This window comes from Dermacentor andersoni, chromosome 1 (assembly GCF_023375885.2).
Source record: "Dermacentor andersoni chromosome 1, qqDerAnde1_hic_scaffold, whole genome shotgun sequence".
Lineage (NCBI taxonomy): Eukaryota > Metazoa > Arthropoda > Arachnida > Ixodida > Ixodidae > Dermacentor > Dermacentor andersoni.
This window is the reverse complement of record NC_092814.1, coordinates 208,056,346-208,082,476: the sequence shown is the minus strand read 5'-3', so window position 1 is coordinate 208,082,476 and position 26,131 is coordinate 208,056,346. Positions and strand designations below refer to the sequence as shown.

Genomic DNA, 26,131 nt, shown 5'->3' with positions numbered 1-26,131 from the left:
GAAGTTTGCACGAAAGAGCGGGAGATTTCCCGAAGGGCTGACTGTACGGTGTGTACCTTTTAGAACGTCGGATAGGGCTTTCTAAGTACTGGAAATGGCCGAGTGCGTATATTGAGCCTGCCACTCTTTACTGCACTGCCGTTTTTTTGGATACAGCTCTGGGAAACGAAGTGCTTTGAGAAAGTATAGACCCTTTCGGAGGAGCAGTTTCGTCTAGAGGAACCAGACGGCGCTCTTGGCGGCGCGCCGCGCGTTGCCTCGGCGAATTAAAGCGCACGAATATGAAACCGTTACCGCTTCTGGCCTGCAACTGCGGCGATCGGCTGTTGGAAAGGCGTGTTCGCCAAAGCATCGTGGTCTATCCAAGCTGCAAGATGTGGGACGGCAGACAGCGGACGTGTGCAGAGTTTGGTTGCAAAGCTTGACATATTCGGGAGTGGAACGAATCTGTGCGGACAAATTCACAGACAGCTGCTACATAAGGACTGACTCTTCTGCCGGCCCTTCGCGATGCGCGGCCTCCCTCGTGAATCAAAAAAAAAAAGTCCCTCATTGCCAGAGTTGTACCGCTAACCTCCGAATAAAGAATTTCGGACCACAGATCGTCGACAAGAGTGAGTGTCCTTCCCTAAATTGAGACGTAGCGAGTAGCGCCGCTTCCTGGCGTATCGCTCGTTATCTGCGCACGTTCAGCCCCACTCGAAGGGAAACTTACCGCATTTACTCGATTTTAACGCGAGTGTGTTTTTTTTTTCATGATTTTCGCAGCTTGGAACTCGACCCTCGCGTTACATTTGAAAACGACAAAATTTACGACTTTAAAACAAATATTCTAAATTTCAGCTCGTTCCGCGGCGCGTAGTGATGTAATACTTAGCAGAAATGGTCATTAGAGTGCATTGTATGCACGGCGCTTGTCAGCTCAAAATGGCCAGACCTGGTGAGGCGCCCTTTAAAGGCTCACTTGCAATTTTAAAACAAATAGCGTGTACATCTTTCGGCAGGCCAAAGCTGGAATATGCGGGTATTATACATTCGCGTACTAAGGCTAATATCGATGCCCCTGAAAAAATTCAGAGGAGCGCAATCCGGTTTAATTTTTCTGAGTATATACGACAGCAATGTATATGTTTAGCAGCTTATGAAACATAACTAAATCAAAGCTTTAAAAACAGGAAGTAAATTAAATTGACTTAAATTTTTATATTTATTATCAGGCCAGAAGTTCGCACTTTATGCTATTAGATACGTTTCAGCACTATTAACATCAAAATCCCGCCATTCACAGTCACTTTGGTTAAGCCCACAATTTTCTAGGGCAGATCTGTTCAAGCAAACCTTTTACACCGTACAAATGCTGATCGGAACAGAATGCCTGAACATTGCCTTAGATCTGTAAAATAAATCATTTCGTATATTAGCTGAATACTGTTTCCCTAACTGCTTTGTTTTATAAGGTACATATTTATTTTGTAAATTCTGTACCTTGTATTTGGTGCTTTGTATTTTTGCCATTCCGAAATGACTAATCTGCTACCGTGTTTTGAATTGTTGTCCCTCTTGCTTGGGCCTTCCGGATTGCAGTATACAATAAATAAGATATCGCCATGGGAGACCTGAGCCCGGGTCGCGTTAAACCTTGCCGGAAGTACAATAAAGTTGTATCCATCCATCCATCCTTCCATGTTGATCCGTGAATACCGTATGCGTACTGGCGCTGCGGAACGGAAAACGTCACCTGATGAAACTAGGATTTTGAGTAGAAGCGTAGGTCCACTCAGCAAGAAAGGCCATACGTTTAGCTTCCACCTATCTATTTGAAGTTTATTTGAAAGCATCGGACCGGCGTGACGGAAATATGAAATCAGCATTCATCTACGGCTTTTTACTTTGCTGATATTCCTGCCTGCCTGTTGCACAAGCTACGCGGCTCGACTGCCGGTGCAGCTTCTCCACACTTCGAAGAGCCATCGGAAGCTCTGCACTTGATGCACTACCTTGGCGATTGCCCATTAAGCCAGGAAGTGCACTTGGACCAGGACTAGTGCCAACTGTGCGTCCCCCGCTATTCGAAGGCACCATTAATTTTTCAGCGATACTCTGGTCTCAATGACAGGCTTCTGGATGTTGCGCGCTTTGTGTGCTTTGTGCGCTTTACTTGTGCGTATCATTCCATTTATCGCAGCAATCACCTGGGGTAGCATGCTATAGGCGTTCCGACAGGGATTCATCTCCCTGCAGTGTTCGTTAAAGAGCCTTTCTCTAAGCGCAAACCGACGTTCAAGCCTCCACATAACTGTTGCTCGATTACTCGGACGCACATGAACAAGTATTTTTTCTTTTGTGCAGGCGAACACCTACACAAACAGAATTTATTTATTTTCTTGCTCAGCAACCTGAGGAATGTTCCAGTGCCGAGACGCGGTCATGGCTGCTAATCTTTCCCAAAGAACACAGACAACAATAAGGCCACTGCGTACGTTATTGGTGCACTGTAAGCGATTGTGCGCAGTCCGTGTGCGACGTACTCTGGGAGAGACACTTGGGACATTCAACGGCAGCGTAAACTCGTGTTTCTCTACCTTCCGTCTCTCTCCGCCGCACCTTTAATCCTGCCCAAGCCTAGCTGCCCCCCACCTCTCTCCACTTCGCCTTATATTGGACGCGAGAAATATGCCGCGCCGAAACGACACGCGTGCATGAGCACGCACGTCTCTGGGCAGCGCCGCCCGTCGCCGTGCTTTGTACACGCTTTGCTTTGTGCTACTGCCTGCGTGGAGCGCTGGCGACCCCGAGACCGGAAGATCGACCTGGCCCTTGTTAGAAGGCGGCCGTGCCACCACTGGACGCCTGCGTTGGGACGAGGAAAGGGAGGAGGGGGCGAGCGCATGCTGCTCCTCTCTTATTGTTCCCGGCACGGGGGAGCCCCGAAAAACAAACGAACAAGAGAAACAAAAGAGCCGACTCATCCTAGGAGGCGCTCTCGCGCGCCCATGTGTGCGCACGGCAGCCGTTTCCAATCACACGCGCGCCCTTGCGCATACCACACGCACGCACGCACTCGCTCACTTTGCTCCGAGTGCGGCTTTGGCAAAGCGAGGCGCTCCCCTGGGAAAACGCTTTGCATCGGGAATTAGCGAAAGGCCCATCTATCAAGGTAACGGACGCGCGTTCGACTTGCGGAAACGTCCGTTGTCTCCCCGAACGGGCGTCTCTGTCGTCCGCATGAGACGCGAGGCAAATGCGGCATGGCATGCAAAAACAGAGAGAAAGAAAGAAAGAGAGGAAGAAAGAAAGAAAGAAAGAAAGAAAGAAAGAAAGAGGCGGCGCCGTTTGTCGCTATGGCTAGCGCCGTAGAGCGTGTGCGTGTATATGCATTGCGTTTGGGTTGGAGGGATGCCGATCGTGGGATGGCGCCCTCCTGTCGAGTCCGTTTCTCTTCTTCCCGGGACTGACCCAAACGATTCTCATCGATGCCTCGTCGCTGCTTAGGAACGGCTTTTGGCAGCAACTAAGAAACACCAATGAATGCCCAGGCCAGTGAAAGCTAACCTAAAGCTTCATGCAATTCATTTTTTTTTCAATAGGTTCTTAGTTTTTGCTAAGCGCTATCTCGAACATTTCGTGGAAGGGTCTGAAGCAAGAGATTGCCTCTCCAGCGTTTTCCCTTGCATTGACTGTTATAGGTTGAGCGCAGCGTTCTGCGATCGTTTAAGACCTTTCAGCCAGTGGTATACATACTGTGTAGCGTAAGCACCGACTACCCATACTTTGAGTGTATTCCATAGAGCATCGCGAACGCCTCATTCCGAGTGACCTTGTGTTTGCGTTTTTGGAAGTAGCGGCTTATTTATTGGTAGGCTCAGTTTATAGCAAATGCTTCGACGTGCCATTGAATAGCATGAATACTGTGAGGCAGCACTTAGGACAACCCTTAATCCACCCGAGAGACTCCGCTAAAGGATCTAGCGCAGTCCACAATGAGGATGGTCACACACGCGTGATGGAGAGGAAAGACAAACGTATGATGACGACAATAATACAAAGACGATGAAGAAGCGCGTAATCGATGCCCACAATGCCCAGGAAGTACGAAGTCCGGAAAGCGCTAGAAGCGTTGGTATAAATTGGCGATTTCAACGACATTATTTACGTGCCACTAACAAACACATAGGATACAAGAAATCGAAGATGCTCAGCGCAAATACACGCCACTAGTCCTTGGTGAGTATTTGATTAGCAAAAATTTTCTTAAATGTTTGCTGCGGCCGACTTCTTCAACACACTCCAAAACCTAATCATTATTTAGAGGCAAGAACAAATAGAACGCCTACAAAAGTCCTCGACGGGATCATACGTACTGAAACATACAGGGTGTGACACCAATACACCGTACACTGTCTGGACCTCCCCCACCTCCGCCACAAAATCCTTCTAGTCTGGGAGGTCGTTCCAGTTAAAAAAAAAAAAAAGACTTATCTCACACCGCATCTGCAAATGCGCCAACAGAGGCTATTTACAAACCAACCCACATTTACCAGTTCCGCTTAACCCGAACGCTCGTTTATTACGAACAGCTTTTCACCACCAGAGGCAGCACGCCGCCCACTAGGGGCGACTTCGTGTGCCAGTTCTCTTAGAACGAACGGACTGTAGCCCAGCGGCGTGACCACTATACACAGCGCGTAAATTGGGAGCCACAAAGGAAATCTTGCGCGCTAGCTTGTACACCCGGAAATTGGCGGAAAAGCATGTTTGATGCACTTAGAGGCACCAATAGAATATTGAATGTCAATTATTCTGGTGCCAAGTTGCCAAGAAGCTGCCTTCGCGGATGTAACAGAAAGCTTGCACGTAAAAACAAACAAAAAAAAAAAAACCACGATAATTAAGCGCAAAAGGTAGTGAAGTTTTACGACGAAGTTCACGCTGCATAAGGTATACCGCGCAGTGCGCCCTCACATGTGCAGCGACAACACATATGCGCGGCGATCGTTATCTCTGACTTACTACGAGAGTGGTGTGAAAGGGCAGGTGCTACGGAAGAGGTTGCTGCGCAGGTTATTTTCGCGCCGCCTCAAATTCTGCTCCTGCTAAGCGTATGCAATTTTAGTTAATATCTCCGATAGCGAACAGCCTCTGCGCTATGAAGCGTAGTTCGCTGTAACATATCTCGACGGTATACTTAGGCTGGCAACTTTTGTGTAACACCGATGTGGACGTGATACCGCAGTCACCAGCTGCCATGTTGCAATCCCCTCTGTGTTTGATGCAGACACCTTGCAGACAATAAGGCCACTGCGTACGTTATTGGTGCACTGTAAGCGATTGTGCGCAGTCCGTGTGCGACGTACTCTGGGAGAGACACTTGGGACATTCAACGGCAGCGTAAACTCGTGTTTCTCTACCTTCCGTCTCTCTCCGCCGCACCTTTAATCCTGCAAACACCCTGCACACATTACACACGACACATAATTATCCGCTCTGCCGCTGTGACTGTCAAGATACACTCATGATTTGCGATAGCACAGTAACAACGCACGATCGTGTTACGATCGTGACTCTTCGCCCTCTTCTTACCTCTCTTATTTTAACCTCACACCTCTTCATTTCCACCGACAGGCTGAATGCCTGATTTCTTTTTTTATTTTTTACGCAGTAGTTATTACTCAACGGGAAGCACGAGGTCGCGGGATCGAACTGCGGCCACTGCGTCCTCATTTCGATGGGGGCTAAATGCGAAAACACCCGTATACTTAGATTTAGGTACACGTTAAAGAAGTGGTCCAAATTATTCCGGAGTCTACCACTACGGTGTGCCTCATAGTCAAATCGTGGTTTTGGCACGCAAAACCCCAATATTTCATTTTAATTTAATACTCAACGGTTTTCATCTTTACATTACACAATTTTACAAATCGTAGGCTAGAAATTATCACCCTCTGAATGTTGCACCGATTTATGCCTGAATTGAAAGATTTAAACATAGAAACATAGCCTCTTCCGTCGTGCTATTGAATGCCGGAATATGTACGTTGCCCAGTGATGTAAGGTCCCTGTCCCTGATGAAATTTGTACAGCTGCTGACCCCCACTTTGTGTAAACTTGACTTTTTGCAATGTTTCTTAAGCCCAATTTCTACAATAGCTCTTTCTAGGGCTGTAGTATAAATAAATAAATAAATAAATAAATAAATAAATAAATAAATAAATAAATTATTTTTCGCAGACAGCATCGAGCCCACGATCTCTCCAACACCGCGCCTTTTTTTGGGTCCTCCCCGCGTTTGAACTGGGTTGTAGTCCTTATATATAACGAATAATTATTCTCTGACAAAGAGCATCGTTCTCTTTCTTCTTATTCTGAGCTCTCATAGCGGCAGTACTGCATATCATAGACCGGCGATGTTCGATCTATGATATCTCAGCTACCAACACTTGCATCCAGTTACGACTGCAGGGCATCTCGCACCTGTTTTTTAAAGTTTGTTCGGATGAAATTGTAAATGCTGACAACTATTGTGTTGCTGGCTTCTTCAAAAGCAATAAATTGCTCAGTCATTGAAGGATGGCAACACTAGGTGACATGAAAGACGTTCCGGCAATAAACCATTTCACAGACGCGCTAAAACAGTAAAAAAAAAAAAAAATGTTACATTATGGCACGATCTGCAGTTATCTACGATTAAACGCTAGGCAACCAATCAAGTCAATACAATAACATAAATCTAATGTAAAAAAAGCACCCAATAACGTTATAAGATGGTAACTGTTAACACATATGTACGATATCACTCTCATTTAAGAAGGATGTTTAAACTTTTGAAGAAGATCACTGCAGTGATGCGTTACTCAATAGCTCCAAGCATTTTTTTCTATTTTGAAAGGACGAACATCATGGTGATTTATTGCTGGTCCCCTGACTCTTCTGTACCTCCGTCATCTATAAGGCTGTCCTGGTAGGTTCACATACGCCCATACTCATTACTAGACCATTACTAAAGGCGTTTTGTATGTGAGGTCTGGTGAGAATACTCTCTGAGCAGCGGAACTGGCGTATAAATATCCTCTTCGCGTTCAATAAACGGCACACAGCTGCGTACACGGCACCGATTGCAACGCTCTCAGCAACATCAACTTAGGTCCCCAGGGCATATGAATAGCGATTTTTCTAGACGTCGAGGGCGCATACGCAATGTGGTCGGATGTTACAAATGCGGGACTATTTAACCAAGAGCTGTTTCTTCTTGAAGACTGAGGAGGGCCCAAATTCAAACACTACACCTGCTGTGGCGTTTCACATGGTAGTGTGCAGAACCGTACATTGTTGGACCGTGTTTTGACCGTGTTTTGCGACTCGGAAGTAGCTATTCCTCATCCTCTAATTTTCTTGACATCATAGAACACATTCGCGGGCAGTTGGCCCCTGAAATAATAGGAATGCTTCATCAAGCTGCGGAAAAAGGGCCGATATAATTCTCTGAATAACTTCCGGCTCATTTGGGCATCGTCGGTAGCGGCTCTGCTGCACAAGGCTTCTCGGTCAACCCACAAAAGCAGCCCGATGGTCCCAGTTGCTTCGCCCGAAGAACGGACGTTGCAAGGGAACTCCGTATACTTGCTCGGAGAACAAAAACATTATGGCGTTCGCGTAGCATCTCTAATTGGCGTCTGCGTGCGTTATAAACGCTGTTACGGTTGCAAGGGTCAACTAGCCCCTCCTATTGCGATGCAACGTTACTTTAATGCATATGGGTGGGAATTACGCTTGTTCGCTTATTCCCGCTTATTCGTGAACACTTATTCTTTTTTTTTTATTAGAATGGCTTGCAGACGAACGTGCCACTTATGTGGAAACCAGGAGACCATTGAACACCTGTTGTTCATGTGTCCCCGATATGGGGTCGAGCGCCTCTTTCTCTAGATTACGCGAAACCTGGGCTTCAGAGCGTTTTGAGAGGCTAACGATTCTGGGACCGTACGTGGCCGCATCCGTTGCTGGTGCAGAGTGCCATTTGCGCGCTTTTGCAGTTTTTTAAGAGCACCGACCTGAGTGACCACCTTTATGATTGCATATCTTTTTTTGTGCGCGACTGCAGTGGTGGTTTATTTATCTTTCTGTTCCCTTTTTTCTTGCCCCCAACCCAGTGTAGTCTAGCAAACCGGCCGTTCGTATGGATGACTTACCTACATTTTCCCTTTCATGCTTTCTCTCTCTTTCGCACATAATTTTCCTGGACTGTACTTTAGTTGCAGAACTATCAGTCCGCTGGGCAATATATGCACATGCTGGATGTGGAAGCAAAGTGGTTCCGTGTCAGGATGGAGTGTCGAGCTCATATTGTTTCATCAAAACGTTGTTGGATGATTGCTATTTATTATTTACCGCAGCGTGCTAACGTTGAAATGAGCGCGTTTTTCATTTTTGTATTTATACCGAAACCTATCCAGGGTATATTACACTGTATATTACACGCCCCCCGAGCATATGTCAGCTGAAGATAACACTTCGAGCTAGTAAGAAAAATTTATCTCAGTTTAGAGCGTTCATTGTCATTTTTGTTCGTCTCCTGCTCCTTATGAAACGACTGGGCGAAACCGACGATACCACGGCGAATTCTAGCGTTAGGCGTATCGAGGGAGTACGGTCTGTGGCAAATGCACCGAATTCCTCTCGGAGAAAGTGTGATGACTAGAATCGTAGCCCCGCGGAAGGTTGACTTATCCCCGCCGGTTCTATTTTGTACGCCCATGGACGAAGAAACGCAAGTGGCAACAAGTGGCAAGCGGCCTCGTTGGTCGAATTTGGTGCACGCTGGCTCTCAGTCAGCCGACTTGCAAGAGTCTTGAGGTTTGCGTGAGCTAAATGGAGCGGGCACGGAGGGCTATGTTGTTGGGGTGTTATGGCTACGGGAACGGACGCGGAGGGCTATGGACATGGAGGGCAACAAGCTACGCTGTTTAAGGCCTAGCCCCTCCCACCACAGTCAAAGCAGGGCGGAACTACATGGGATAAGTACACTAAGCGCCTGACCTATAGCACCGTGTGATGCGACAACGATCGACTTTCTCTGAAGATAAGCGCCAAGAGATTATTTCACTATCTACAAGTAATAGTTTGGGTGAGCAAACTGTCCATCACGGCCAGGGATAGAGAGAGGGATATAAGGCAAGCAGGCATGTTAACCCGTCAAGCGTCACATCTGCGAAATGACAATGCTTCTGCTTCATTTCCCTGTGCAGGCACATCAAATACCCACTAAGAAATGTCGAGGAGCGCGCCATATACAGTTCCCAGTCGAATGGATCTTGTGAGGACCTAACTGAGGCTTTGTAGCGGCAATACTGATGTACAAAGACAATTCGCCCCATCGAAAAGCTTCGAGCGCTGCGAAACTCGATTAACGTTGAGGTCTTGTAAGCTCTGTCGGAATCAAGCGATTTCACTATGGGGGAAGGCGCCGAACACAGCGCCGAACTTGCAACTATAGACACAGACTTGACGCCAGATGACTAGCAAAATCACTATGCAAGTCGTTATTTTCGTAGTCTGCCAGTCTTGCACGCCTAAAGCTATTTGCAGGCTGTGGACGCGCGTTCCAATCAGTGGGCGTGGTCGCACGCGTACAGAAACGCGTGTGGTACACATGGCGAAGTGATCGGAATGTCGGCCTCGCGCGACTCGCCGTGACGCCGCGGGCCGGAAGCAGGAACGGCCGCGGGTCAGCAAGCGGGGGCGCGCAGCTTCCCTCCAGTCATTCACCGAAATCTCCCAGAGCACGCGAGCACGACGACGCAGTGGACGGCGGCCGCGCCAGACACGCCGCGTGGCCATGGGCTCCCATCTGCCGGCGTGTGCTCGCTTTTCCGCCGGCGCCCGCAACTCGCTCGGCGTGATTCGTGGTTTCTCTCTGGCGCGCGAATGACCGTCTCGGGCGCGGAAGCCGACGGAAGCCTCCTTTGCGGACGCCGCTCTCCCTCTTTCCACTTTTTCTTTTTTTTTTCATATTTAAACCACCGAGCTCCGACCTTCAGCGTGCGGAAAGCAAAACGCAGCACTGAGGAGGAGGCAGGAAAGAAACCCCGTCGATGTGTATATGCCACCGTCATGCGAGCGTGCAGGTCCGAGCTGCTTCCTTTGCCGGCAAGACGAGCGTCGTCGACGGTCGCGCATGCGGTAGCCGCGAAGCCCCGCTGCGAGGAGAACGATGACGGAAGATCGCGTTGTCTACCTGAGAACTCAACAGCGAGCGACGACGAAAAGTCCGGCCCCGAGTTTATTAGTGAGCCACGTTTTCACACGGCCGATAAACCGGCCGCGCATAGCGATATGTTGGGGAATGGCCGAAAGTTCGGAGGAGGACGGAAGGAGGGCCGACTCTGCTGGTACGCGAATACCCGCCGTTTCTCCTAGATAGCAGCACCACACAACACTTGTAGCGCTCAAAATTGCACAACCCGATGCCCACTGCACGTGCCCACGCTCTTTGTCCCCTCACGCGCCCGCCGCAGCCCCGCACCTCTTTTAATATTTTCTGGTAGCAGCTGGAGCCAGGTGCGCCACACCGGATTTATTCGCCTTGGTTTATTCGCACGAAGTTAACGGCATTCTCGGTCTGCCGATGCTCGCATTGTAACCATATATGTACGAGTATAGAGTGCTATTTATTGTATCGTTACGCTAACCGTGTTAGTGTTCCACTTACCGTTGCTTTGTTTTCCATCAGCTTTCGCAGCAAGGTCCCATTTTTGTCCGAGTCACTCAATTCGCCTTTTTCATGAGAGGCGGTGCCGCCGTTGCATGTAGTGAGGGGAAGGAACACCATACGGATTCAACACAGTGTTACTGTGCAAACAAGTCTTTCCGCTGATTCATGCGCGGCCAAGGAGATGTGATCGGCTTGGACAGATGAGGTAGTGCGACTAACATATGCGAATGCCCCAAAATAAGGTCACGAAGTTTCAGGCCGCTTAAACCACGTGTTTGCTTTCCAGTAATTCGAGCGCATCCATCGCGATTCGCTGGGGCCGTGAGGCCAGCTAGGGGCTGTATTCTGCGTCAGTCACTGTCGGGCACATCTATTTTCAACGGACGCTCAATGGTTACGCCAGCGGGCGTAACTCCTATTGCTCTAGCGGTGCGTTGTCAAAGTATCGCTGAAAGTTGTGATTCTCAGCATGCTTGAAACTGTTCACTATAGAACATGGCTCCAACGCATGCCTCGCACAGCGCTATTCGCGGAAGCGCTCATCGCACTCATATATATATATATATATATATATATATATATATATATATATATATGAGAGAGGGAGAGAGAGAGAGAGAAGAGAAGAAAAGAAAGAAACAATCTGTCAAAGTTCTTGTCATCTGTTCTTGCTTGGTTCGCTCAGCGAAAGAGAGATACACAGATATATAAAAGCAGAGGAAGGACAGGGAGGAAATGTGAAAAACCACTTGTTATATACTCAGCTCGCCATCGAAGGTGCGAGCTGCTGCAGAAATAGAGGTATTCGAAAGAATGCGAGAAAAATATAAACTTATTTTATCGGAAACACGAGCCGTTCGTCCTATACCACTTGTTTATGCAGGCTTACGAAAACGTCTTGAGGTGAGAGAACTCTACCCGCGCTGAGAGAAATGAGAGCCGGGTGTGCAGCTTCCCCAGGTTACTCTGCAACGCTGTAGGTACCGTCCACGTGTACGACGGTAGCAACTTTCACGCGTCTGGGCGGTGGCGGTGTGCGGGCCAACGTCGCCGAGACGTCATACAACGTCAGGCCACGGGATGTCATAGCAGGAGGAGAAGGAAGCGAGAGAGGCGGCGTCGCGGGCATGGGGTGCTGCCACGCGGCCGCGGACGCTCGCCAGCGCGTTTCGTCGGGGCGGCGGAAATAGTTTTGAGTGCCGGAAATACGAACGATGCTCAGCCGTCACGGCTCAGGGGTCTGCCGGCCGAAGCAGAAAAATGACGCCCAGCGTTGCTGTCCGCGCCCCCACGGCAATGGACACAAACGAAACTTCTATCCCCCCTCTTTCCCCTTTACTTATTTTCTTCGTTTCTTCCCTCCGTAGTTGAAAAACATTGCCAAAAAGGGGCAGCAGCTGGGCTTCGGCCACGCGTAAGCGTGTATGTCTGTCCTGTGTGCATAAGATATTAGAGACAGCACTGCGGAATAGGGAAAAAAAAAAGCTGGCTGCATGTATTAAGTAATTCTAGAAAGTACCCTTAGAAGCCGAGAAAAGATAACGCAAGAAAAACGAAGAGAGTAAAGGAAAGAAGGGCCTCCGGCCGACAGTAGTGGCGCTCTTCTTTCGTGCTGCGTTCTTCAAACGTTCCACGTGTTTAATGGTGTATCGAGGGCAAAGAGAATTACCCACAACAGTGCATTCTCGACTCCTCGGCTCGCTGCCTGGGTGCTAATCACACACTTGAGAAACCAAATTGCAACCGTGTCTGGTACATGCAGGAAACTGGCGTATTCGGCTTGCCCGGCTAGCTGGCCACGTATGTGCAAACGCTGCCACATTTATTGCCTTTTAAGATGAGGGTCCTTAGCACAATTTTAGGAGCTGAAGTGCAAAGGAAAATATAATGCGACAGAAGATGTAAAAAAAAAAAAAAAGAATGCAGCTACGATTGTGATTATGCACTTTGCATTCTGACTTTTAAATTTCTGCATGACGCGTTTTTACCGCTTGTCATTCTCCTTCTCCCAGAGAAGGCAATGAGTTGTGTTTGTTCGAGTCATGTTTCGAGGGCAGCGAGATATAAAGAAAAAAGGAACTGTATGAACAACCATAATGGATAGCTTATATCCTTAGAAGCGAATACGCGGATCTTATTGTGAATTGCCTGTCTTAAGGTGCTTGTTCGAGTAAAAGACAGGGTGAGACGCAGCTTTTTTAACCGATTAGTTGCGACGAAGTTTGTATAGAACTAAATATATATTTAACTTATTGTGCAGTCTCTTCAATGAGACATTACAGCAAAATATTAAGTGATGTTGTTTGAGTTAAGCACGCTTCTGGCAGTAGCAAAACGATCACTTATGCACTAAGAGCTGGCTATTTGTAATCCAGAAAAGAAAAAAAAAAGTGTGGGTGGAGCCACCACCCTGAGGTTCTTGCATCAGCTCGCCTCGACGTAATAAATTTTCACAAAGTCTGTGCGGTCGGGCCTAGTTAATTGATTAACGGCAAAGAATGACTGTATTACATTCTTAAGGAACCAAGTATTTAACCTCGCACGTTTCAATAACCTTTCCTGAACAAAAACGGTCTAAATGCAAAAAAAAAAAAGAAAATTGAAATCCGTGATTTCACGATCAGGTACCCGCGCCAAGGTCGTGGTGTCGAATTGAGAAAAGGAAGGACATCTGCTCCTCATTTTCTCTGGTAATTGCAAACTTCTTTTTTCTGTTAAATGAATAAAAATGTTATTCGGTAAAAATACATTGGCAGCCTGAACTGATTAAAGTGTTGCTCTTTAGCGTCCGTTTAAACCTGCTTATCTTTCTGGCTGTCCTCCCAGCCTTTATAGGCCTACTTCTTTTTATACAGTGTCTCACATTTCGAAATCTCGCTGCTAGAGTGAAGGTCTTGAGAAAGCGCCGTAGCCCTCTAAATGAAAAACGTATACATAACTACGATTTCTTGCGGCACCCTATGGCAAAAGTGAAGTAATAAAAACAAATAACAAGCAAATGAATATGTTCTTGGAGGAACCAGCTACAGACGGAAACGTTGCGGCTCACAAAAAGAAAGAAAGGAAAAACTGTACGAACGTAGCTTTCCGAACAGCTAAACTTGCAACAAAAGTATTCGCAAGGACATTTCACGTTGTCACAAGAAACCGTGTACTTGTTGACGTACTTGCAAAGTAAACAGTGTTTCTGAAACCTCCGTATTACTCCGGCTCATCCACGGGCATTACTACGTTCTGCAGGAACGCTTCTGTAAGAAGTTGAACAACGAGCACGTAAGGTTGCTTGAAGCCCTGTTCGGCGAAGCTTTGTGCGTCGTAGTAAATAAAGCGCACGCACAAAAAAAGAAAGAAAGAAATATAGAGAGGACGAAAAAAAAAAAATAACATAACCTTGCGGAGGCAGCCCATTTGAGAGCGTCCGCGAAGCGAGTGTGCTTTTTCGCGGCCGCTTCCGGCTGTGCCGGTCAGCAAGCATGCAGCCCGTAGACGTGCGCGCGCGAGCGAGAGAGACACAGAGAGAGAGAGAGAGAGAAAAAAAAAAGGAGAGAAAAAAAAAAAAAAAAAGAAAAGTGTGTAGTACAAATGTGAGCGTGTGTTAAGACGAAGTACGACTCCTCTCACGCAGGAATTCCGCACTCCCGGAGGAAGGGACGCAGATCGCCATCAGCATGAGGAGGCGGCACTGTGTCACGTTACTGGTACTGGCCCACGTCACGACGCTCGTATCGGGTGAGTGTGGCGCTCTGACGAGGCGTGTGCCCGCGTCGGCCATACTGCTCGGCAAGCGTTACCGCACAGCGCGAGCCTTTTGTTGGAACGGAGGATGCGCGGCCGCCCCTGCCTCGAGACCGGGTCACCGCTCGCACACACCACACGGCATCGGCGCCACCACCGTGGACGGTGGTGGCGGCGATGGATTAATATCGCCAGCTAATATTCTGGCTAATATCTGACGCGAACGAATATCCTGGCAACGCCATTGCTGCAGAGGTTAAAAACCTGGGCTAGGTTAGCTTATGTATAGGCTTGCGTTGTGTTGCTGTGGGTTTGGCTACGTATTTCTTTGTGAGATGCCGGCTATAATAATTTTTGCAACGCTTAGTCGCAAGTGAGCGTCTTTCCTGTCCACGTCTCCCTTTTCCGCAACGCTTCTGCGCTCCCCTTTGCAAAAATCATGTCAAACCAACTAGCCCAACAGCTTACTATTCTAAAGGCTATAATAATGTAGTACTGTAAAACTTGGCCGTTAGTTGGAAGGGCCCTTCCACATGTAGTCTAGAGCCAAGTAATTCCTTTTGAGTAAATAGCAAACATTATGAAATAATAAATATCAAATTATCTAGTGAAATGCGGCTCTAATCGTAAAATACTGCCGACTTGTGCTCAGCACGTTTGATACTGGTACCCTTCTACTGCTTGTCTTTCGTCAGGATAGATACCAAATATGCGTTCGTTTTATTAAAGTTTCTGCCGGTCAGCCGTATGTGCCGTACTCGAAACGCGCCACACGAAGACCACTGGGAAATAAAGCCCAGAGGAGGACATTCATATATGAACGTCCTCCTCTTGTGGCGTTTATTTTGAGAAATACTTAGAAGAACCGGAAAGCCAGGGCATTTCCATGTCAGGAGAGCAGGGTTCTGTTAAAAAGTAGGAAGCCGAAGAGCGATGAAAGGTAGGCAGGTCAAGCAGGCGCGCGCCCGGTTTGCTATCCTACGCTGGGGGAAGGGGGTGAAGGAATGAAAAGAAAGAAATTAGAGGGAAGGAAGCAGTAACCGTTGCAGTTAAGTACTGTCAAGTATGTAGAACAAAGCCTGTAGCATGGGGCGCGTTTTGCATCCGAGCCTCGGTGGTGTCGTCACCATAAGAAATTCTTAGTTTAGTCCAGAGTGCGACGCTGTAACAACAATAGTTTGCTCTGTCACCTGCGAGAGAGACAGGGGCAGAGAGAGAGATGAGATGTGAAAGGCGGAGAGGTCAACCAGAAAAACAAACATTCGAGAGACATGCACTGGGGGGAAAATCCCCTTTGTTGACTAAAGCCCCCACCACAAGGGACAAGCTTCCGACGTATTTTCGGCCTCAGGCGGCTTCGGGCAGTGTAGTCAGGAACAATGTGACGCAGGGAACGCCGCTTCCTCGACGCCGAAGCCTGCCCATGCCAGATCACAGCGCTGACGCCCGAGGTGGCTAGCAAAGCACGAAAGCCGGCCGACAACGCGTGACGCCGGCGGGTGCCGACGCCGAAAATCTGTCGGTAACTTGTTCCTTGTAGCTGGGCCTCAATGTACACGTTTAGCGCGCACCCTTACGCATTCATTCTAAATACTAAAGGGTGACTAATACTTTCTGACACGTAAGTACGTAAAAACGATAACTATAAATGTGCACGGCTCACCAATAGTGATAGTTTTCCAGTAGGCAACCTGTAGTAAAGGCAGATCAAATGAAAGCGGATCAGTGCTCAGAAAAAGGTATGAAACCCCATGTTCATTTATACATTATCCCCATGGACAGTATAGACAAGCAAAAAACGGACACCCCATCGGCACTTCTTCATAACTCAACCTCATACAAGATGCAAGCTATTATACAATTCGATGTCGACCCACAACTCCGGGTGTTCCACTTTCAATTCACACACCTTTATATGGTATACCAGTGCAATTATACACCGTCTGCTTCCTTCTTTATTTTTTGTTCAGTTCGAAGAGATGTTAAAAATCGCTTTCGACAGATAGCACTGTAACGCTTTCTTGAGATGCATTTTTTGGAAAAAGATAAAAATTGCCTACAAAAAGTAAATCGCGATGTCCAGGTGGCTGATAAGAAGGGTTCGCTAATGAAGTTTTTAATTATTCACTTGAGGGCACATGATGCAATCGCGAAATTGAAGAAAAGCAATAGTCAAATCGTAATTGCTTAGCAGAAATCGTGACCACTTTCGAGATACATGGCCTTAACCTGTGCCGCTAAATACATTGGCGCTCCGGTGGACAGTTTACCAAACGCGTGCGTCAAGTATTTTCGGACGACCTCAACTGAAGCGCCATTGCATGCTTTAGCATGTTTTGGAGACGGATATATCGGAAATAGCGCTATAGACTTTGGATTTCGGCTAAGCAGACATTACTTGATTACTAGTCAGCTTCAACTTCACAACTGAAGAATGCTTTACTTCATTACTAGTCAGCTTCAACTTCAGAAATGAAAAATGCTTGCTAAAGGGAATAATTTTTAAATTTAGTTAGTCAATATTCTTGTCTAGCCACATAGACATTGCGAATTGTCGTGCAAGTAATGCACGTCTCTTCAGGTAATCCGTCTTAACAGACAGAATTGCGATATATCCTGCATGCGACTTGAAAAAGCTTAAAAATAAAATGTGTGAAGTTTAAAAAACAAACAAACAAAAAACGTATTGTATATATGATGGCATTGAAGACAGACTGACGTCGCCGCCGCTGACTCCAAGGACACCCAAGATACTCAGGAGCCCATAACATCTATTGCTGCAATACGACTGCAGTGGTAAGGAAAACATAGGTAAGCAAGCGTAAAGTAAGCTAAGTAAGCAGACAAACTGTTGGAGATGCTTCAACAAAACAAAATTTAAGAAATTTAGTATCTCCCTATCGTGTGCACTCCCGGAGGCGGTGCGCAAGCCCGATCCCGAAGGTTCTGATACCGTTTAACAATTATTATTAAATTACGGGCTTCAGTTTCCAAAACCGCGATCTAATCATGAGCCACGCCCTAGTGGAGGAAGATTGATTAAACAAATTTGACCACCTGGGGTTCTTTAACGTGCGCCTAAATCTAAGTACGCAAGAGTTCGATGCCGCCGCGGCCGGCATCGAATCCGCGACCTCAAGCGCAGTAGCGAAACGCCATAGTTATTCAACTACCACGGCGGGTAAGATTGTGAAATCCGTCACGCACGGACGCAGACCATTGACGAAGTTGAGGGAAGATCCTATAGTAACAACTATCACTGCGAAAAATCGACTTGCCCAGGTGAGGTTTAGCTAGTGCGCGCGGGCGCATTAGAGAGCTTTAGCAGAACGTTTCCGTCGCCCCGCTCCGCTCAGCCGCGAGCGTGTGAGCGGACGGGCGCCTCCGTTCCGCTAGAAAGCTCGTGGAGCGGATCGCGCAAGCGCGACGAGCGAGGCGAAGGAAAATACAATATGGCTGCCGCCACTGCCGCAGGTTGGCTGATCTGCTCGGGAGACGCATCTTTGACAGAGTTCATAACGAAACGAGGTGAGGGTAAAAACTCGGCGCCAAAAGCACGGTTGCGAATACGACGATTTGTTGACGAGCACACAAGTGGCACATCAAGCTTCTTCGACTCGGCGCAGCCTCGCGGCCTTCGTGTGACAATGCACCCGGCCGGTGTAAAAAAAAAAAGAAAAAAAAAAGAAACAGAGAAAAAGAGAGAGCGAGGTAGAAGAAAAAGAAAGAAAACAAAACGAAAATTATCGTTTTAAAAAGTGCGACATAGGAAAATTTCACTGCTTGGCACTGATCCACTTGAATATGCTATATGCTTTTGTCTGTTGTCTCATATTCTACCACCTAGTGGCACAGCATGCGACTGCACGCCAGCGGAACGTGTGAACGCACAGCTAAAACGGATTCTTTTTCCGTTCAACAGCTGGGGCAGAGCAGGTGTACGCGAGCGGAGCGTGGCGCAGCAAACGTTCTGCTAAAACTGTCTATTAACAAGCAAACGGTGCGGACAGCGTTAAACAGCGTACACATCAGTGTTACGGTGTTCACAGTAAGGAGGGATTATTTGGCTGACGAAGATGAATTACACGGCTTAAGTTTTTGCGCATAAAGCTGCATTTGGCACACGAATAAAAGAGACGACTGGAAGTGACCAAAAGGAATCGAAACCACGTGTTTATGTCTGACGTCATGTGGTTTGAGTAGAAAGTTGCTTACCTTGGGTCATCTCTCTTATTCGCGCCGACTGAGTCCAGGCTGACCACTACTGCTGCTACTAGCTACTACTACTACTACTACTACTACTACGACTACTACTACTACTACTACTACTAGTATACCACAATGCATGTGACAAAAAAATCGAGCCCCTCCGACCACCTTATTCTTCTGGCTCATATATCTAACAAAAAATTTATACACCATCTTTTTAACCGGGTAATCAGAAGATTTACTTGACGCGTATAACTGCACTGAAGCGAAGCGAAGAGCTGGCAAAGAGGCCTTTGCCACCGCTTCAATTAGCTAGTTCCACGATAGCGTGCCATCAAAAATGATGCCAAGGTATACGGAATAATGCACTGAGGTGAGGGGCGTGCAAGAACAGCATGATGATTTATACTTACGTATAAGTATACTTGGCGCTTCGGAATAATACTTGACATTTCAGGTTATTTGGGAATATATGGTTTCAGTGAAACACATCAGCCGAATGATGTAGGCTCGTTTTGCTAAGTGTGCGCTGCTTCATCGTAGAGTGTTTTCCTTATTTTTTAACTTCGAACACTTAAATATAAATAATAAACCTACATAAGTTACTTGAATCACCATCACTACAGATTATTATATACGTAAATCATTTGGAAAAAAGAAACAAATAACCAAAAAGCAAAGCAATTAATTTACTAGTTACATTAACTAACGTTTTACTTACAAACGTTACGGCACATGTCCATGTTCGAAATTTGAAGGGAATCCTCATAAAAGTCTAGTTACGGGCTTCTACATTTCAAAACGACCATGTAAACCGAAATAACTGGCATCAAATTGCTCGTTCAGTTTAGCTGATCACGTACGCAACGCTGCAAAGGGCAGCTCGCTCCGCGACCCCCTTGTGACGTAGAGGGCGGCGTCAAATGAAGCTTGGCTATATACGACGCGGCAAAGTGATCCCCCTCGTCGCTGCCGGTAAAGGGACTATGCATACAATCTAGCATAGGAACAATCGAAACGAGATCGCGGGAAGAGGGAAACTTCATTTTACGCCACACTCGTACGTCACGCAGGGGTAGGACAGAGGGCCGCTCTCCGCGGTGCTGCGTACGTGGCCAGGTAAAATGAACGAATAATTCGACGCCAGGCTATTTCGGCGTGCATGGCTATTTCGAAGTGTCGAAACACGGAGCTAGACTTTTATTACGATTCCCTTAAACTTTAGAACATAAACCTCTGCCGTAAAGTTGGTAACTAGGAAGTTAATTAATCCGAATAGTTCAATAAGTAAGTAGATTCGCTTTGTTTTTTTTTATATTGAAAATGATGCCCACCTGTGCAGATAATGCATATGTAGTGACTTAATTCCTAGGTGACACGGGCCTGGACTCACGCCTGTGATACCAGTTGTGTAATGTGTCCTTCACCTCGTTCCTCCCATTATCATCCCCCATTGTGACCCTTTTTCTTCCCCTCTTCCCTTCCCTTACGTGGAGTAGCAGGCCAGATGCTCCATTATCCGGCCGACCTCTCTACATTTTCCAATCATTAAAATACTTCTTCTTCTAAGTACGCTCGCTAGGCTTTTAAATAACAATGTTTTCGAAGTAAACAGAAAAAAAAAACCACACGCACACAAATAGAAATGTCTAACATCGTAAATTCCAAATAGGGCGCAAAAATACACATACACATAAAGAAGACGCGAAAGACACGGACAAGCGCTTTCGTGTGTTCTTTATGTGTATGTGTATTTTTTGCGCTGTATTTGGAATTCACGTACTATAGGCTGTACAATGCAAAACAAGACGTGTTTCATCACACACGCACACACACACACACACACACACACACACACACACACACACACACACACACACACACACTCACACACACACACACACACACACACACATATATATATATATATATATATATATATATATATATATATATATATATATATATATATATATATATATGTATATATATATAGTTATTAAAGATCAAGAAACCTAATTAATATACATATTATTCAATGCACAGTAGCAGCTCTAATATAGAATTTTGAGCACTATCATTGTTACTTTAATCTGTGCATTAAATGTACTGCTCATTCAGGTACACTGTTCGGAATATGCAAATAGTTAATAAAAAACACTCTTCCGACTTTCTAAACACTAAAGGTAAAAGCGTCGAGTTAGTTTAGTAAGAATTTATATTCGGACATGTCAAATGCCTTGCGGACGCTTACAAATTGGGTAAACAGGGTGTTGCTTTTATGAAGTTTATTAAAGTTGAGGTTATCAAATTACATCTTCAAGAAAGCTTGCTGTACTACTGCCACTGCGGAAACCGTATTTTGCCACACTATTCATGGCAAAATGACGGCATAGTTTTATGAAACCCTTTCTCCAGAACGCACTCCACATAGAGAAAAGTATTGCAATGGACCCGTGGTTACCGTAGTGGCCTTTAAATCCTTTTTATGTCGTGACCTGATGACACTAACCTTCGTACTCTGAGAAATATTGCGTGTATAGAGCAGCGTTGATTTTTTATTGAGCAAAAACAATATTTAGGCTACCAAAAATATGTTTAGTAATAAAGGCATCATCACCAGGTGATCGTGAAGTCGGTTTCAACTTCTCTTGTGTCGCACGTATTCGGTTATTATTGGGATGTACACGGAGCGAATATTCGTTTCAAACTGTATACGTAGTGAAAAATACACAGATTCTGAAACTTCCATCCCTGATTTAACATCTGCCCATGACATTCGTTAGCTATAAGTACACAAGACTGGTGAGGAAAAGCTCCTCGCGATATACAACGTCCGTTTTTTTTTCTTTTTTTTTTGCACGTTGGTTTTGCACAAGTCTGCTGACAAGAGAAATTGCAACACCTTTGGTGAAACAACTGAAACTGAATTGTTTTAACCAAGCTCCAAGTCTACTTCGTGCTCGAGCGACAACACGAGAACTGATTTAATTAATCATTAAGTTTAGCTAATGTTACCTTACCCATGGCTTTGTTTCGGATCTGTTTGAATTCTTCCATTGAATGCAAGACCATCGTCAGGGTCTTTTTTTTTGAAATTTTAGTAAATTACTTCTAATGTAACTTAGCTTAATAACGCTTTTATCGAAAGACCGGGTCCATTTCTCCTATTGAGCTTCGTTCTATTTTGACTCCCTCGTTAACACTTTCGAAATTCTGAACACGCCAATCGTAAGCCAGAGTATACCCTAATAATCGAAACAACGAGTCAGTTCTAGTTAAAGCCGGCAAATGCGTTTGTTTACTTCGTTGCCACTCAGCATACGCTTCTCGTCCTCGAGGTCTTGAATTTGGAATTACTCTCCCGAGACTGGGATGGGGACAAAAAACAGTGGTTTTCCTGCCAGTCGCGGCTACACTGCATTTGCGGCATTTTGCCGCAGGGTCACGCAGATACGGGCTTGATTCTTGGTCGCAGCGGCTGCATTTTCGCCGGTGAGATATGCGAAACCGCCCTTGTGTTCATGTATAAGTGAACTTTAAATATTCCCAGACGAATTGAACTCATTCGGAGCCCGTCACTGCGGCGTCTTAAATAAAAAAAAAAAAAAAATCAGATTCTGTGGTTTCACGCGCAATAACTGCGTCCATGTAAGCGTCGTATAGTAACGGACGCCGGAAGAGTATTGACCACTTGAGGTTCTTCGACGTGCGCCTAATGTATGGCACATGGGCGTTTTTTTGCATTTCACACCCATCGAAATGTGGCTGCCGCGGCCGGGATTCGGTGCCGCGCCCTCGGGTTTAGTAGCGCAACGCCATAGCCACTCAGCCAACACGGCGGGTACACGGCTCCTTTTATCCATCCTGAATTTTAACACAACATCCTCACTGATTCAAATCTCTGCCTGCGGTGAAGTCTGTCCCGTCATCAATGTTCAGTAGCCATAACTCACGTGATGAGTACCCGTAATAACCGAACATACCTATTATGATCGTGCGAAGATGTGTACGCTGGCATACTCGGACCGTGGTCGATCAGAAAAAAATAATAATAATAACAAAAAAATACATGTTAAAGGACATGTAGTGGAGTTCTTGTGACAAGTGACGTTGCATAGCGATGGAGGCAGTGGTATTTTTTTTATCTTGTCTTCTGTCGGCTAAGCTCGCACACAGCTTTGAGTTTAGGCATTACATCCATTTTAGTATGCGGATGACTCCTTCACGACGAGTTAAAGGTTGCCTTGGTGTGTGTATATATATATATATATATATATATATATATATATATATATATATATATGTCCGTATTTACAACTCGAGTACCGTTGAAGGTGCAGTGACGCCTTCAAAGACTCTCTCTCTGACGCGTAGCGGCAGCAGTTGCACAGAACATGTTGCAGGTCTTCAGGGACGTCACATTCAGAGCACATTAGTCATGTGGGGGAGAACTCACGTAAAATAAAATTGTCAATGGTACCTTTAACACGCATTGGAACGACGGTGTGGCAGTAGGCGTTTCTTCTAAACCCCTCGATTTTCGTGAAGTAAGGATGTCACCAACCCTGGAAAAGAATGTGTCCGTGAGAGCTTCGATTCACCGCCGAACGTCGCGGATTTCAAGCACGTGATTGCATAGCGGGGCGCCAATCGACACCTGCGGTGCTATTTGTTCGAAGCTATTCTTGCGTGCATTGTTCACTGCAAACGTACGACGACACCACCCGTTCTCGCGGAAAGTACACATAGGCATAAACCGGGGTCCTCACGGAGCGGGGGGGATTGGTGGAGGGACGCCGCCACAAAGCAGCCGATTCAAGAAAGACGCGCGCGTACAGCCGCGAGCAGCGGGAGTAACCGCAGGAAAAAAAAAATGATTCGCGTGCCTACGCCGTCACATGCGAGAACCGTCGCGGGTCATTGCGTCGCCTCCACATCCACTCAAGCGGGCCGCGGATGCTCCGTTCCGAGCCAGTACGAGCCAAAGACGCCCCACGCGGAAATGAATGTCTCTGATTCCGGAACTGCCTGGCGCTGCCACGCTTATCTCGCCCGAGGAGCGTTTGAGTGCGAAATAATGAAGGGGCTAAGTGCTCCGCTCGGAGCCTTATAGACGCGCGCTCCTCCAAACAACCGGGATGACGCCGCGTTGACAGTCGCGCTTGTTTTCCAACGGGCGGCTAAACCGATGTCGGATCGTTTAGCGAGCGCGGTGGAGGAGAGCGCCCACGTTGCTGCCGCCCCCCTGTAGTGAAAACGACCTGCGAAAGGCTGTCCCTCTGGCTCTGGCCACTGCACCGTCCCTTCTGGGTGGCCCGTGGAAGGGCTGTAGTTTGGAAAGCGCAGGCTCTGCATTTCACATCGCGGTTCGGTAAGAATGGAGTAGTGTCGATTGGTAAGGCAACGGCTTTTTCGAGCTACGGAACCGCACGGCGGCGCATGGCAGAGCGCTTTCTGTTCCAGAGCATGCGCTACTCATGCTTGTGCCATTCACGAGTTTCATATTTGCATCTAGCCAATCATTCAAGTATCCGGAGCGTGGGTAAGCTGAAGCTCGCCTGACGCATCCCTTCGGGTATGTCATGCTGCTAAAACTTTGGTTAGCGCGATTGCAATATTTTTTAAGACAAATTACAATGGTTACTAAGGGACGACATCGCTAACACAAAATAGTAATGCGCGGGTTTCTATCAATCGCTGTGTGTGCGTGCGTGCCCTCTCATCTGCCTGCTGAGCTGCAACTACTTGTAGACACATTCGTTATTCCAAGCGTGACTTACGTCTTTAGAAGTTGCAAATACATATGTCTAATTAGAGTTGCTAACTATTTAAACTGCGCTTTCGTTCAATTTTCCTTTTGTGCAACGGGTTATGTTGTGCTTTTCGAGCGCTATTAAAGCGATAGCTATTTAAATCGGTGTCTTTCTTTAGTTGTTTTGGCCTCTTGGGATGGTTGGACGATCTCGCAGAATAAACAGTGGAACATAGCTAATGACCCAAGTTGCCCGAATAGACGACTTGTTGCTGGCTGCTGTCTGGCCAAGTAAACAACTTGGATTCACTGGGTACGGTGATACTGGGCACGTGCCCGAACAGATAACTTCGGCACAGCGTATGTGATACTGCTACGTGCCCATTCTTGGCCAATGTGACAGAATAGATGCGCCAAGGTGACGCAAGGGATATCTAGCCTTAAATGTGTCAAAGCGATAGCACCCCGTCCGCAACAGACACCACCGCGTCGAGCGCGGCCTCTTGATGGATAGCCATTGCCATGAAGTTGCATCCAGGATACTATAGGACAGTGAAAGTTGCTACGGAGTTTCAATTGGGCGACCGTGATTACAACGAGACCTACTGTGTCGTGGTATCATTCAGCATGGCGGTTGGATGTGCGATTGCCACCCCGTGCGTCTGCTGATGCGCCGCGATTCGCGATTCGCGGATGGCATGGGTGTATGCAGGAGGTTACACAAGAAAGCTATCGCTGACAATCACCTTCGATGGTTTCTGCCACATTTTTTTTTTTATTTCGTCCGGTCACTTTGAACGTGATCTGAACGAGTGCAGGAAGCCAAGTAATAAGCTACAGGCAGCTTCTCGCGAGTATAGCATAGTTTATGAAGGCACGTTGCAAGCTCGGCTCGTGTACACGTGCCCGGCAGGCTGGAGATGCTGGCTTGGCAGGTAGGTATCAGCCGCAGATACAAACATCGCGGGAAAATGCAAAAGCAGGTCGCATGGCCTATTTCGTTACTACCTATAAAGACAAGGTGGCCTCACTGTAAGGTCAGAGGACACGGCACCCCTTGCAACTTCGTCCGAAATCTGAGCCTTCTCGGTGGAACAAGAAATGACGGGATAGCTTTTTCTGGAACAGATGAACGGAATAATGATGTAGTATAACCAGGGGGCACTTAACTCATGCACCTGTCCCACGTGAAGCGAGGAGAACTAATAAAAAAAAAATCTTTACCAGAATACATTTTTACTTAACCTCGTGCTGAAAATAGAAGTGTACATTATTATTGTGAGTGTTCAATGCCACGCTTACCCAATAGCGCGCGAGAGTCAACCGGACGGCAAGCCATCTCGTTATAACGACGCTAGCGACGAGACCTGCGAGAACGAACGCTCGCGCGCGCAGCTCAGGCTATAGTACAAGTGTACTCTGCTATAAGCGCTTCTCACAAGCACGCCACAAACCCTGCCCGGCTAACTCGGCGGCCAAGCTTCTCGGCCGATCGGAGATAACCAAGAACGCGTGCAGCTATTAAGTGCACCGGTGGCGATGGTCTTTGTTGTCAGCGTGTAGGCGCTTATTTGGCTGCCCGGCGCGTTTGGTCGACGTTCGTATCTATAACGCCGAATACGCTGCAACAACTTAGCTTTGACGCCTGTGTGATGACGCTGTTGAATATCGTGCGCTCTTCTATTAGCAGGTTTGTGTGCATTAAAGACGCATATCTAAACCCG

At 46.9% G+C, this 26,131-nt stretch overlaps 1 protein-coding gene across 2 annotated transcripts in view; it reads left to right on the top strand.

Annotated features, from left to right (window-relative positions):
* tyn (trynity) overlaps positions 1-26,131 on the top strand; it is a 94,433-nt gene that overhangs the window by 22,437 nt on the left and 45,865 nt on the right. Inside the window, exon 2 of one of the 2 annotated variants that reach the window (XM_055062997.1) lies at positions 14,334-14,437. In XM_055062997.1, the coding sequence (XP_054918972.1) occupies positions 14,377-14,437 (61 nt within the window). In that variant the 5' untranslated portion in view covers positions 14,334-14,376. Of the gene's footprint in view, positions 1-11,738; positions 14,438-26,131 lie in introns of those variants that run through there. The other variant, XM_055062998.2, reaches the window with a different exon arrangement.